The sequence below is a fragment of the Artemia sp. Qi Xiang Cuo genome, chromosome 5 (genome assembly GCF_049724085.1).
Source record: "Artemia sp. Qi Xiang Cuo chromosome 5, ASM4972408v1, whole genome shotgun sequence".
In the NCBI taxonomy this organism is placed as follows: Eukaryota; Metazoa; Arthropoda; class Branchiopoda; order Anostraca; family Artemiidae; genus Artemia; species Artemia sp. Qi Xiang Cuo.
This window is the reverse complement of record NC_142798.1, coordinates 20,245,110-20,259,407: the sequence shown is the minus strand read 5'-3', so window position 1 is coordinate 20,259,407 and position 14,298 is coordinate 20,245,110. Positions and strand designations below refer to the sequence as shown.

At 34.0% G+C, this 14,298-nt stretch overlaps 1 protein-coding gene across 1 annotated transcript in view; it reads right to left on the bottom strand.

Annotated features, from left to right (window-relative positions):
• Nucleotides 1-1,006: 1,006 nt before the first annotated feature.
• The window catches only part of LOC148951932 (protein phosphatase PTC7 homolog), a 77,166-nt gene continuing 63,874 nt past the window's right edge, over nucleotides 1,007-14,298 (bottom strand). The window contains 4 exon segments of the mRNA XM_089089414.1: nucleotides 1,007-1,287; nucleotides 4,371-4,627; nucleotides 9,270-9,468; nucleotides 10,917-11,096. Of these exon segments, the coding sequence (XP_088945540.1) occupies nucleotides 1,238-1,287; nucleotides 4,371-4,627; nucleotides 9,270-9,468; nucleotides 10,917-11,096 (686 nt within the window). The 3' untranslated portion in view covers nucleotides 1,007-1,237.

The window sequence follows — 14,298 nt, the reverse complement described above, 5'->3', positions numbered from 1 at the left end:
ATACTACAGGACACCACAGAGTATTTAACAGCCCAAGATCCTTAGAAATAAGACTACATGACACAGCCTCTTTCGCCTAAGGTATATCTACAAAGTAAAAGTTATTTTGAGTCATTTCATTACATTCAGACGGCTAGACATACAAGTATACCTGAAAGATAAGATTGATAGTGTGATGAACAAAATTCCCCGCTTCGAAGCAACCTTTATGCGGCAGTTTATCAAATATTACACATATAAGGTATATTACAACACGAAATTTGGGCGAGAAGGGTGTATAGTGCGAGAATAAACCACACATAAATCACCACCAATCCCTGAAGATTTGGGCCCTCTAATCTGCTCACCAAGGAATGATCTTGACTTGATTCTTTAACAGGAGTACCATACCTCACTTAGTAACTATCTATGTTACTAACCAGATAAGATGTACCGTAAACGGTTGTGGAATATTTCCACATCAAAAAGCTCATTTTCAAAACTATGGTATCTTGGAAACGCACGTTTCAGATTTAATAAGGCATTTGAGAAGTCAATCTACCTCTTCTATAATTAGCCGTACCTTACAAAAAAATGACTAAGAATTCCTAACAAAACGTATCTTAATTAGACCAGAGAAGTTCTTTCTGGCTGGGAGCCAACACTGTTAAAGCATACCCTACGACTAAAGAAAACTGAAATGAGAATGGCAACGTAGACACGGAATTGGCGATTCGAGGAGGGTCTTTACCAAAAAGGAAAGACCGAGTTGCCAGAATTATGGGATCGCTGCAGAGAGTTTAAGACACCTAAGAAGATTGTCCAGCCAGGACGAGTTCAACTAGACGTTTATTAGTTTTGATGTTATCTTGGAGAACAATACTAAAGTTTGCCAGATGATTAAGATTATGGTTAGTGCGGAATGACTAAACTTTCATTTTTCTCTTCAAACCAAGTTTTGTCATGGGGTTTGAAGGTTCCAAGGGACTTGTAAGAATTTTGGACTTTTAAAGAAAAGATTGAGAAGCATTGCTTACAATAATTCATTATAAACATGGGGCACACTAAACATGTGTACAAGCAAAACGAAGCCTCTAATGCGAAACACAAATAGCTAAAAATTTGACTACGTTTAATCACTTGTCAAGTGTTGGGCGTGTTTTTCTCTTTCTGATTTTGCTGATTAGGATGACTTAAAACTGCCATCTCTCCTGGATGCCAATTGAATTGATAAAATAATTCCTAATGACCACAGTAACTAAATGGCGACTATTGCTAACAGAACTGTTATATCGTCTGGTTTTCCACCTAAAACATGAAAAAGTCTAACTAAAAAGTAACTTAACATGGAAGAAATTGAAGCAATAATAATAAATTCAAAAATTTGGACTTTCTTTCTCTTCCGTCAAACCTATATACAGCAAGTTACGTCAATAGTATGGGGACTGGACAACTGGACAAAAAAAATCCTTTAATTTTATCTATTTCATCCATCTTTTTTCCAGACAACACTCGAAAAATTAATTTTTTGGATATAGTTCTTTTCAGGTATCATCTAATTCACATTTTTGACTGAAACCAAAAGATAGTTAAATAGAAAATGATTGGAAAACTTTACTGAAAAATTTGCAGTGCTGCGTCCTCTTTTTTTTCTAAGGATAAAAAGAAATAATTAATTGATAGCTCTTTTATGAGCCTTGATGTCATATTATTATTATTTAACTGATTATTATAATACTCTTTTTTAACGATATTTTTTAATGGAATACCCAAGTGCATGATTGTTGATGTGTCAATAAAGGAAGCAGTTCTATTTTTTTTTTTCTTGTTTTCTCTGTTAATATTATATTTTTCCTTTACCAAATCTCGACAAATTCCTTTCTGATATCAGAAGTGTGATTACAACGGAAGGAAGGAGATTCATTGCAATTTCAAAAAAATAACTTAAAAAGAAAAGTGTGAAATCACACAAAAGGTAATTGGGTATGATGACTATGATTGACACTCGTCAATCATAGTACAACGTCATCACGTCATAGTGTGGGTTGCTAACCAAATAGATTGCTACTGGGTTCGATCTCTAGGTCCCGCATTACCAAGCTAAGCTCAAACTCACTGCGCCACCACAGGACTCATCATCTTATATTGTATAGTTCGAAGGCTTTTTGATTCTTTTCCGCTCTTCCCCGTGAGATTCAAAAAAAAGAAGGAAAAAAAAAACCACAGTTGAAATTATAATATTTAATATTTTTATGCTCCCTTTTTCCCAACATTTCCATCCATAAACTGTTCATAGAACTGGCTTAGAAACTCAATTATAAATAAAAATAACATAGTAAGCTTTTGACTGAGGGAGACAAAGAGATCAAAAATTGAACATATAACGTAGTTGATTGCAACGCTAATAATAACGTAGCAAAAACTAAGAAGGATATTTTGGGCTATAAAAACCCACGATTAGACTGGTAATATTTAACATTTCTTATTTCCCTTTTCCCAAAAAACTTTCACCCCCAGACTATTCTTAGAACCGATTTAGAAACCCAATTATAAGTAAAAGAAATAACTTGCAAAAATTTTGCTTGAGGGAAAGAAAGAGAGCAAAAATTTGAACACTTAACATAATGGATTGCAACGTTAATATTATCGTAACAAAGAAATAAAAGGCATATCTTGTAGTAACCAAATTTATTACTCTTTTCCCATATGACATTGGAAAAACATTTTTAGCATTTCTGTATTCCCTTTCCCTCGTTCATAGAACTGACTTAGAACCCCAAATATATATATATATATATATATATATATATATATATATATATATATATATATATATATATATATATATATATATATATATATATATATATATATATATATAAATTACTAAGCTTTTGACTGGGGGAGACAAAGAGAAAAATAACTGAACATTAAAAATAGTTGATTGCGACACTAATATCATCGTAACAAAAAATAAGAAGCATATTTTGGGTTATAAAAACCCACGAATAGAATGAGAAGATTTAGCATTTCCGACTTCCCTTTTCCAAAAAAATTCACCCATAAACTGTCCTTGGAACTGAATTAGAAACCGAATTATAAGTAAAATAATTACTCACAAACAGTTTGCTTGAGGGAAAGAAAGAGATAAAAAAATTTGAACACTTATTTGAAACCCAACGTTTATCAAGATACACCTTTACAAGTTACTACAAGTAACTTGTATGTTACAACAAGTAGTAGCCTAATTTGTTACGATTTTTCCTAACGATATTGAAAAAAAAAATTTTTACATTTGCGTATTCCCTTTTCCCCAAAATTGTCATCCATAGACTGTTCATATAACCGATTTAGCAACCAGATTATAAGTTAGGAAATAAGTTACAAACATCTTTATTGAGGGAAAGAACTTTTTCAACTGTTTCGGCTGTTTCATGTAATTAATTTAATGCAACAAAAAAAAACATTTAATGCAACAAAGTAAAGTTTTTTTCTTCTCTAACCCCCCGCCCAACCCCCCGAAAAAACATCCTATATACTATAAATTTTCACATATTTTTTCTCACCTAAACCATCAAAGGAAATATTTGCTTAAAAAATTTTGCAAAATTATTTTCTCTAAAAAACTGAAATTTAGTTTTTAAGATTCCCTTCAGTTTGTGGCTAGCAAATCAGTTACATAGATACCCACAGGTCTGATATTTTATGGAAAGGGTCAAGAGATTTTCCAAGGAGCCGGGGGACGTAAATACGAAAATGTGCATTTTTGGACCTCGTGATAAAAGTCAGGGACACCTTTCTTCCAAAAATGTCAGGAGTCACCCTCACTCCTCACCACGAAGAAAAAAAAGAAAAGTTTTAACTGGCATTCAAGACCCATACGCTTACATGAAGTCTCGTCTGAGCCCGAAAATCAGCTAAAAAAAAAGTAAAATCAAGAGAGAGAGAGAGAGAGAGGGGGGGGGGGGCAAAGGGGCGTAATTATGCAAAAAGTAGTAAATCAACAGAATTTTTAAATAGAGAAGGGGATATTTAAAGATACCACTAAAAAGTAAAAATTCAAATATTAATGGGAAATACTGTGGATTTAAAACCCATTTTGACCGCATAAAAGGAACTTATCTAGATCTCAAGATTCTAGAGTAGGAGCTGACGAACTTCTCGTCGATTTTGAAATTCAAAGTGAAACAGGAGAAAAGAACCGAACTGAAGAAAACAAATTAGATATAAGCCACTCATTACTTTATATTCTCCTTGCAATATCAAGCTTAAAAAGCGTTGATCGTTTTCTGTAAGGCTAAAAATTATCGGTAGTTTGAAGCTTCTTGCTCTAATTATGAGGTTTTCAGCGCAACATGTCGAAATTAATACTGAAAAAGAAAAAATATTACCAATAGCATGTATTCCAGCTTGCCTAGCATTTTTCGCAAAGGGGGACACAAATCGAGAATCGAATGCAAGCGTTCGCGCAATTAATGCAATAGCATTTGCTGTTTGTTGAAGGGACGAAGGGTCCCTTACGCCACTGATTTTCGTCAGTTCTCCCAACAGTACTGTATCAGGTACATTGTCGAAAACCCCGTCTGTTGCCATAAGGATGACGTCACCGTCCTGGACAGGGAACTGTGATTGGTCTGCTGACTCGGGACTAAACAGATAAAATAACACTATTATAGTCAATCCCAAACACATAATTGAGTCATACAGTAACCATATTGATTAAACACACTTTTTTACATTTGTATTAACGTTCTAGCGGCAAATTACTTCATTGGGTACTAATTTTGAACGTTCATACTCTCCATAAATAAGGATCAAAGTTGCACCAATAGCTGCAACCTCATAAAGAGCGAATCCCTGCCCATTGTAAAAAAAAAAAACATAAAAAACGCATTTTGAAAGAGCTGTCAGGCGACAAAAACTGTCACGCCGATTTAGGAATGGTAACTATTATGTCGGCTTACCTTAATAGTAAAACTTCATTAAGAAAACAAATTTATGGGAATTCCTGAAGAGTTTGGAACCCGTCGTAAATGGCGAAGGGTAAAAACGAAACGGGCACCACTAGAATCACCATAATCAAAGAACCCAGATAGGAGGTTTTAGCCCCCCTCCTCAGCTTTCAGCCACCTGAGAGAATTATATTTTGCCTTTGGGTCACTGGTATGTCTTCTTTTATTAACGGCTTAATACAAAAAAACCTCGTATCCAAAAAACTACCTTTAGAAGCCAATCTGTGTACATTCTAGATTGTGCTTACCTGTATTCTACATTCTTACCTAAAAAAAAACTTTTTTCCGAAGCAGATGATTCGTACATTTAAATCAAAAGCAGTGATGTCTTCGCTTTTTTTTCACTGTTTTTGTTTTATACTTAATCAATTTGACTTATGAATTTAGAGGGGCTGTTAGTGGAGGGGTGGGGGGAGGGATTTGATCTAGATCAATTAAAAAAAAACAGCTATAGTTGCAGTTTTATGCTTAGACTCATAACTTCTACACCAAAGATGATCAATTAAATTCACAAAACGAAACCATTAGTCTATAACTCATGGATACACCTGATTAATCAAATAATTTTATGGATTGAAATTAATTCTACATGTTTCAATTAAATTGTAATCGAACCTTAACAATTTTACAAGATAAAAAATCGTATAATTTTACCACTTTGAATAGAAACACATTTGTAATTGAATTGAAATTGTCTGAAAAAAATTATGGTAGCCAATAATTGAACTGTATCTGCTTGAAAATTATACGTTTAATTGCTGATCTGACCGATTCAAGTAACCTCTCAATTGAGTACCCCTGCTACAACTACTATAAACTACCCGTTGTAGCGAAAGTGCGTCTTTTTCGCTTACGGAAAAAGTATCTGACATTGTCTTTAGGTTTTAACGCATAAAAAATCAGGACTTGTCAAAAAAAAGAGAAACTAAATTAAGATAGAAGTTTTTTTTTCGAACGAAAGTAAAAAGGAAATAAAAACTCAGAATGAACAGAAACTATCTTTATATGAGGGGGGCTGCACTCTTTAGCCAACTGGTAAAAAAAAATTCGAATTACAAATTGGCTTTTTATTGTACTTTTAAGTATTTCCAAAAATGCACTAGTCAACCTTTAGTGTAAAAAGCAGGAGGTTATGGGTTGCAACCCCTCATATATAGGATAATCCCTGTTCGGTCTGTTCAATTGTTTTAATGTACCTGTTTACTTTCATTTAAAAAAACTTATTTTGTTTTACTTTTATTTGATCAGAAATTATATTTGATAGTTTTTTTCTAATGATTTTGGATATTTGATTTTCAATATTTTTTTTGGAATTTGTATATTCATAAAGAAAAGTTCAAATTCGACGGATTAATTAATAATTGCATCAATTAACTGATGCATGTCTTTTCTTGATATTAAATTTTGAAATTTTTTCTAGCTATTATCGCACTCCATTTCTCATGTAAAGTTAAAAAAAACTAATTCTACCTTTAATTTTAAGATTTAGTTCTCTTTCAAATAAAGGAAGATAATGCACCGCAACAAAGCGCAGTTTTTCACTATTTCAAACTTCCATCGGACAAGAAATCCTGTACTAATCAATCAATTAAGGACTATAAGAGTATCATATCGCCACTGTACAGCAAAAACCCTGTATCCAAGGCCGCACCCAGGGGGTGGGGGGGTTACCCGGTTTGAACCCCCCCCTCCGAAATTTTTGACCGACTCGAAAATAAGTCGAAAATTAGTAAAACCTAGGTAAAAGTCAGTAAAATTAGTCGAAAACTGAATCAAAAATTAGTAAAAACCCCCCCAAAAAAGCCAAAAATTAGTAAAACCCCCCCTGAACAAAAATCCTGGATACGGCCCTGCCTGTATCCATATATTTTTTTCCACTAGGCAAGTCACCTACGACAACGTTAAAGCACGGAAATCACTTTTAGAGGTGATCCGGGGGAAATTTCATCAAACCTCTTTATGGTATTGCTTAGTGAAAACTTTAATTTGACTAAACATATTCGTTGTTCAAAAATTGTGTTTACATCGAGAAGAAATCCTGAGAGCCAAACAAATGTAGAATTAGGTGGAACCCGGTTATCTCATAACGTCAAGGGGGTCTACATTTAATTTAGCAACCCTGTGTTGAAACGATTCTCTTAGCTCATATTCAGGTTTTAATATTTTTCCATGCGTTGACACTAATTCATTAAGTTAATCCAGGACGCTAGGCTTTCCAAGGGTTATTCCTTTTCAACACAAATTGTACAGAGAAATAAGATGATATTATTCGATGTTTCTATTTAATGACGTAATTTTTTAATTATGTTTCTTAACTTTTCAAGTACTTGAGTGGATGTACTAACTTTTAGCAGCAGCCCCCAGCGTTTTAGTTTACAGAACTAATAGTAGCGTCATTTGGGGGGAGGGGCATTTGCCTCCACAATAATTTGGAGAAAACATTATTATATATCCCACGCCCCTTAACTTTCCGGATGTGGACCCTTCTTGCCCCCCTCCCTCAATAAAATGTTGGAGTTACACCCCTGGCAGTAGATAACACCAAATGCTTCTTAAAACACTTGTTGACGGATAGATTTGCAAACAAGAACAGATGTATCCCACACAATTCAATACATAGAGTAGGGTAACAGAATAGCCAATTAAAATAACCTGGCGTCCAATATCCTTGCTTGATGTGATCGTTGCCGGATTATTGGGTTTGAGTAACCATCGTTCCTTAATCTCAATATTTTTCGGTAACAATCACCCTAAGCTTTGACGTTATTTTGTCACTTTCATACCCATTAGGGGCAACTTTTAGTACACTCCCCAACGAATTTCAATACAGAACAGACCATTTCGTGTGTTTTACTATAATTATGAAAAAAACACCAACGAAATTGATTAAACAAGCAAACATACCAACTACACTTTTTAGCTGGGCGGAAGTCAAGATAAATTTAATGAGAAATGTATAAACTCATTTCATACAGCAGGATTAATTTCAAATTTAGCACATTAGTAGAGAACTCGTGACAACAAAGCTTCCACCTATAAGGTGCACATCTACCCGCGAGACAAGAAGGCTGGAGCAAAGTAAGGAAGCCTGGACAATGGAGCTGGTGGTAAAAACGGACTTTTGTTCATTTAAAATAGATAGGACAAAACCCGAAATAAAAATAAAATCATCTGGTTTCAATTTAAAATTTCCACTCTTCAGTAGGAAGCACAAGAAAAACATGCCTTACTACATAATAATTCTTACACAGTTGTACCCAACAGATTCTCTAGGCGAAAACCGCTTTCATTCACTTTTTCCATTTTTTCTATAAATAAATTAATTTTTACAACGAATTTTCCATAAAGAGAAAGACCCAACGATTTTGCTATATTTATTTTCATTCGCTTCTTATACAGCTGAAAAATTCAGTTTTGAGTTTTTTACTTTAATCTATTATACTGTACAACCGCATTCCAGAAATGTTTATTTTCGTCGCATGAGATAGAAAGGCAGTCGGGTTTTTGTAAATACCAATTCAAATCCTGAATGAGCGTTTGGCACATAAAACAAACAAACAGAGATGAATTCTCAAATATAATTTGCACGAGCAGACTCGAAATTTGTTTATTTTTCACCTGTTCTTAAAGTTGATTGAACATTGTTCTTTATATTTTACTAGCTTAGCCGTAACGCGTTACTGCGATCTCAAAACAATAGAATTCAAGGAAAATTCCCTCCAAGTATTAATAATGATAGTGTTTTTAAATTTCAAAATCTACTCCACGCACTGTTCTATCTTTGCAGAGAACTCTTGAGCTGCAAATCCCCCGGGGAAACTTCTCCCGCTTGTTAATAACAATCGTATTTTAAAATCTAAAAGTATTTGAGAAATGAGGTTAAGATTATTTAACTTCAGGTTTACTACCTCAATGCCATCTATTCCAAGATAGGGGTATCTAACTTCAGTCAACGCATGAAGTATTCTAAAACTAACAGTGCTTTTTTGTGGGAGGGGGAGGGGTATACGTAAAACTTTCAAAAGAGAGTACTCAAAAATTTCATGAAGTTTCTAAGCGATCAGATGAATAATGTAATAATGTATTAAAGACATACATTCCATTTTATTTATATAGATTTATTTTATTTTTTGGCTATATTTCAGTAGGCGAAGCAGCACAAACGTAATATTGTTCAGTTAAATGGCATGATTATTTTTATAAATAATTTATTTGAAGCATACAAGAGAGGAAGGAAAATAACTTTGAGCTGCACAAAAAGTGAACAAAAGGAAATACCTATCACTAAGAACATGTCCCCTTTGTCCTGGAGGAGGTAAAGACAACTGGTATGGAGTATTGAAGTAATGCTGCTGTTCTTCGGATCAATGAACAACTTCCCCGCCTCTAACGACGAGAAACCCAGAATCGCCAATGTTCGCTGAATACAATTTGTTATCTTCACGACTGAGAACTAATAAGCAAGCTGTGCTACTTCCTAAAATGTAAAAAAAATGATATAAACGTTTTATTATAGACCAACTCCAGTTGGGTTAAAAAGGGGACAAAATAAATTTTCTAGCCCAAACAAGACACCATTTGAAAGACAACTATTACAAGCATTAATTGTCAAAATTTGACCAAAAACATAATATAACAACATACCAAAGATTTGTTTTTAGTAAAAGAAGAATCCTTTATCATTATCACTGCAAACATGGCCTTGTACATGAGCAGTCCCTTATACGATTGTCACGTACCATAAAACAACTGTCAAAAATACTATTACTATAACAACTCAATATAGTACCAAGCCACCTAAGGCCTACACAGCTGCGCAAGCTCCATCCAAATCTATGCAAAGCTTTCTTCTTTACACCCTCCCAAGAAGTCTTAATTTTTTTTTCTTACCACCTCTTCTAATCCCGTTCGGGGGCGACCTGCTTCTCGTTTGGCTCTAGATGGTTGGCTGAAAAGGACAATCTTTGGCAATACAGTATCCACAAAATAGCCAATAAGGTCATGATTAACATGCAAAGGTTTGAAACCAAAGAATGCTTTTGGATCCAATATCCAAAAGAATATATAAAAAAAAATTAAAGAGTGCCTTTCGGGCCTCTATTGAATTTTAATACGTTCATCACCAAATTCAGATTTCTTCTACTTTTTACTTTGCTATTTTTTCTGACAATTTTTTGAATGAATGAATTAATTAATTAATTAACTAATAAACTTAATTAATTAATTAACTAATAAACTTAATTAATAGAATGAATTAATAGCCTTGAAATTATTTTAAATGAGTACAGTCTTACACTACAAAAACAGTATATTTTTGAGCGTTTTTACACTAAGTATACAATTATTATGTACACTTGTTAGGGTGCTATTTTACAGAATAATTATCGTTTATATTGGTAGATAAAACAATAATTTCTGCAACATTTTAGTTTCAAATTCAGCTTTCGGTGTTTCATTTTTATTTTAGCCCAAGTCAATCTCCGTAAAAATCGATCATCTTGAATACGATCTTCCGGGAGTGTAGCCTTCTGAATACACTTAATGTACAATCTGACACAAAATGTCACTTATGTACAATCTTACAATCACTAAAGCAATACCAGATTAAAAAAATTTGCTAAACAGAGCCAAAAAAAAAAAGTGAGAGAGAACCGTTGGATACCACTGTCCTGCTCTGATGATGCTTAATTCAGGGCCGTCCGGGATTTTTTTTTTTTCGGGGGGGGGGGGCTCAATAACAATAAAAAACAATTTATATTCATTTTTTTTACGCTTTTACGAGTCAGACAAACATTCCGGAGGGGGAGGGTCAAAAATCCTAGCCCCCCTCACCTGGATACGGCCTTTGCTTAATCCTCCATAAACATTTTTAGGCAATCTAATTAATTGGTTCTTCAATTAAGACTGATAAGTACCGGTACTTACCAACAACTTGCATCTTAGAGTTTCTAGGTTCACGAAATGCTGAAGCGAGTAAACTTGCTGGTCTTAAGGGACTTATCATGCCTAAACTAACTAAATTATCAACAGCTCTAAGCAGACCAGATGAAAACAGACCAGGATCAACTCCAAACTGTCTCCAGCCTCCAACTCCATCTGCAACTCCTGTTAAAGAATTAATTTTAATTTAAATTGAAAGTTAATTGCAGCAAAGGAAAGGGAGCATAAAAAAGTAAGAAGAAGCATCTACCCTCCCCTTTCTAATTACTTCACTCATTTAGGAAAATAAGCACAATTAGTGGTCCTAGGACCAGAATCACAACTATCGAGCTAAGGCTCCTTGTTTTTTTTTTTTTTGTATAAAAATGTGTGCCAACATACAGTGTTATAAATTTGAAAGCTAAAATAGAAAATAAGCGAGTTCTATTGTTTTTTGTTAACTTGTTCATTCCCTTAGTGATCGTAATAGAGAAGATATTCTTAGAATTACTCATACAAAACAAAATATATTAGCAAAGAATATTGATTACAATGCCAAAAGGAAAAACATACTACAATAAACCTCCTATTTACCGACAATTTGGCAGGAATGGTAGCAATTATAATGAATGAAATAAAAGATGTCGTTAATACCAATTCCACTTTTTTATTTGATCAATAATATACCCACGTTCTAAAAATGTACAATAATAATTTCAGATACTTGTGAATTTTCATGAGCTTTTCTTTTCTCAGATTCGCTAAGAACCTTACAAAAGCAGTTGTATAAGCATTTTAAGTGGTTCAGCAAACGCATCTCACAGTTGGCCACATGTCAGGGGGAGGGGGATATTGAAATACGACTAAAGAGAGTTTTTCCCAAAAACTTTCAAGAGCAGGAGGAGGGGGTTGGGACAATCTTATAGGAACCCTTTTCTCTGATTATGGGTTTGAACAGAAACTACTCGTATTTTTAAGGAGATTTTATTTTAAAGAAAATACAAAATAGAAACGATGACAAAGCTTAAGCTAAGACACCAACATTTAACAAGATAAGATCATAGGTATACGTACTAAAATATTTAGGGACTGCAGAAGATGTATCAAGAAGCGGAGGTTTCTGAAAAGATAGTTTTAGGTCTATTTCCAGACTTTGAAATAAAAAGGGTATTCCGATAAAAATTAGGGACAGATTCACCCCTTAACTCCCACTCCTCGTTCCAGGTATTATAAGAGGTTAATGTAATAACGTAAATTACAAGTTCAAACCGGAGAAGATTGATGTTATTAATTCTTTTTCATATATGTAGCATCTTTTTTTATGGATATCCATCTAGTATTTCATAATTTTAAATTGTTCCAGGAGCGAGTCGCCAAAAAAACTAAGAAATAACTGAATGCAATGAAACAACGGACAGTTACTACATTCTTGGCAAGTTTTTTACTTTCAGTCTCTTGACGTGGCCTTGACCTTTTAACTGGGGAACAAGACTGTATCGCTTCTACGAAATAATACTTTTTGGTTGGTAGAAACAAGTTAATAAATTTTGATACTAAGATGAGGACGGAACCAGGGGATTTTTCCAGGAGGAAGGGCTAATTTTCCAATAGATAGATGGGATTTTAACAAATCGATCACTTAAAGTATGTTAGTAGGTAATTATATCTTTATTAGAATGAAAATGACTTGACAATAATTGATTATTCTAAACGGATCCCAAGATGGAAGGGGGACAAATACCTTGGAGTCTAGGTCTGCGATCATCCTCACTTTCCGCAATACATATTTTAAATTAATTTCGCTATTTTAGAAAAAAAAATTAGAAATTTTTCTTATGGCAATTCCATGTTCTAATTTAAAAATATAATGAATTTTTAACTGTAACAATCATTGCGTAGAACTACGAGTACTTGCAATATCTGATAACCCTTTTGAATTTAGCATGCAGAACAAAATAAGGAAACTCCTCTAAACATTTTGAATAATTCATAGAAAAACGCACCCAAATTTCGAAAATTATTACAAAACTTGAGTACTTAGGTTAGTGGACAAGCTACACGTTACTTCCTGAATCTGGCTAGGAGAATCAGATCCATATTCCATGGATCTGATTTCATCTCTTATTTTAGGTTTATCTTTACCAAATCACAGCATGTAACTTATCAAATAAACGCGTACCATAATTAAAAATAGCTAAACCATCCATAAAGAAAGAACATGGATCTTATAAGCCTAAAATACACATCAGAAATGAATATGTACTTATAATAAGTACCTAACTGCGCTCCCTGCTTTTAAACGTACAGTAAGATTTTTGCCAAAAAGTAACTCCTTGAGATTTTTCTTAGCTCCGATAGTATATCCGAACCAAATAGCAAAAGCTGTAAAATCATGATAGCTGAAAGTGAACAGCCGGTTGTCACCCCCCAAACATAAGACATACACAAAGACTGTAAAATGACGATTAGAGGAACAAGTAAAAGGTGAATGGTCCAAATGTGGCAGATCCCATGTGATGCTGTAAAACAATGTCAAAACTGAGCATAAACTGTCACTCCAATATATAAAACTCTGAAGTTTGCTAGTGGCTGGATCAAAGAGTATGGGCAACTTCTAAGAGTGGAAACTAACGCTAGTATCAAACAAAAAAAAACACCAACACCGTCTAGCATGTGGTATTTTTTGGCATTTTTTAGACCTTTCAGTCGTGATTTTCTTAAAAACTAATAGTTCTGTGGTGGCGCAGAGGGTTAGATCTTAGCTTGGTAACACGAGACCCAGAGACCGAACCCATATGCAGCAGCAAAATAGAGGGCCGACGCAAGTACCTTAGTAGTCAAGAAGCGTCGTAAATCCAATACAATTAAGAATGCAAAAACTAAGATCAGACACTTATTACTACAGTAATTTAGCCAGTTGCACTAATTAAACTGATTTTGCTTTATTATTACGCTTTTAAAAAAATGCCAAAAAACGTCAAAGGCTAAACGGCGTTGGTGGTTTTTTGGTGGGCACTAGTGCCAGTTTTTATTTTTGTAACTTATCCATACTCTTTGGTCTGGACTGTAAAGATCATTTGTGTAAAAGTTTTTGACTAAGTCTACATGGGTGTAGCTCTGTGTCTGTCAAATTCAAAGCGAATATGGGTTAGTAGCATAGCAAGAATTTTGCTAATAAGGATTCTGGCATCACATCATTAGCAATAACGACGATATATCCCTACTCTTGGCTCTAAATATCATCTGTAAATGTATGAAATGGTTGACACTCATTTAAAGGAATGAAAAGAATACTTAGGTGAAAGTATTCTAAACGGCATCAAGTCGCTTAGAGGAGCTTTTTGATATACATTCCTACCTTTTAGTTTCATGACAAAGCTAATTAGTA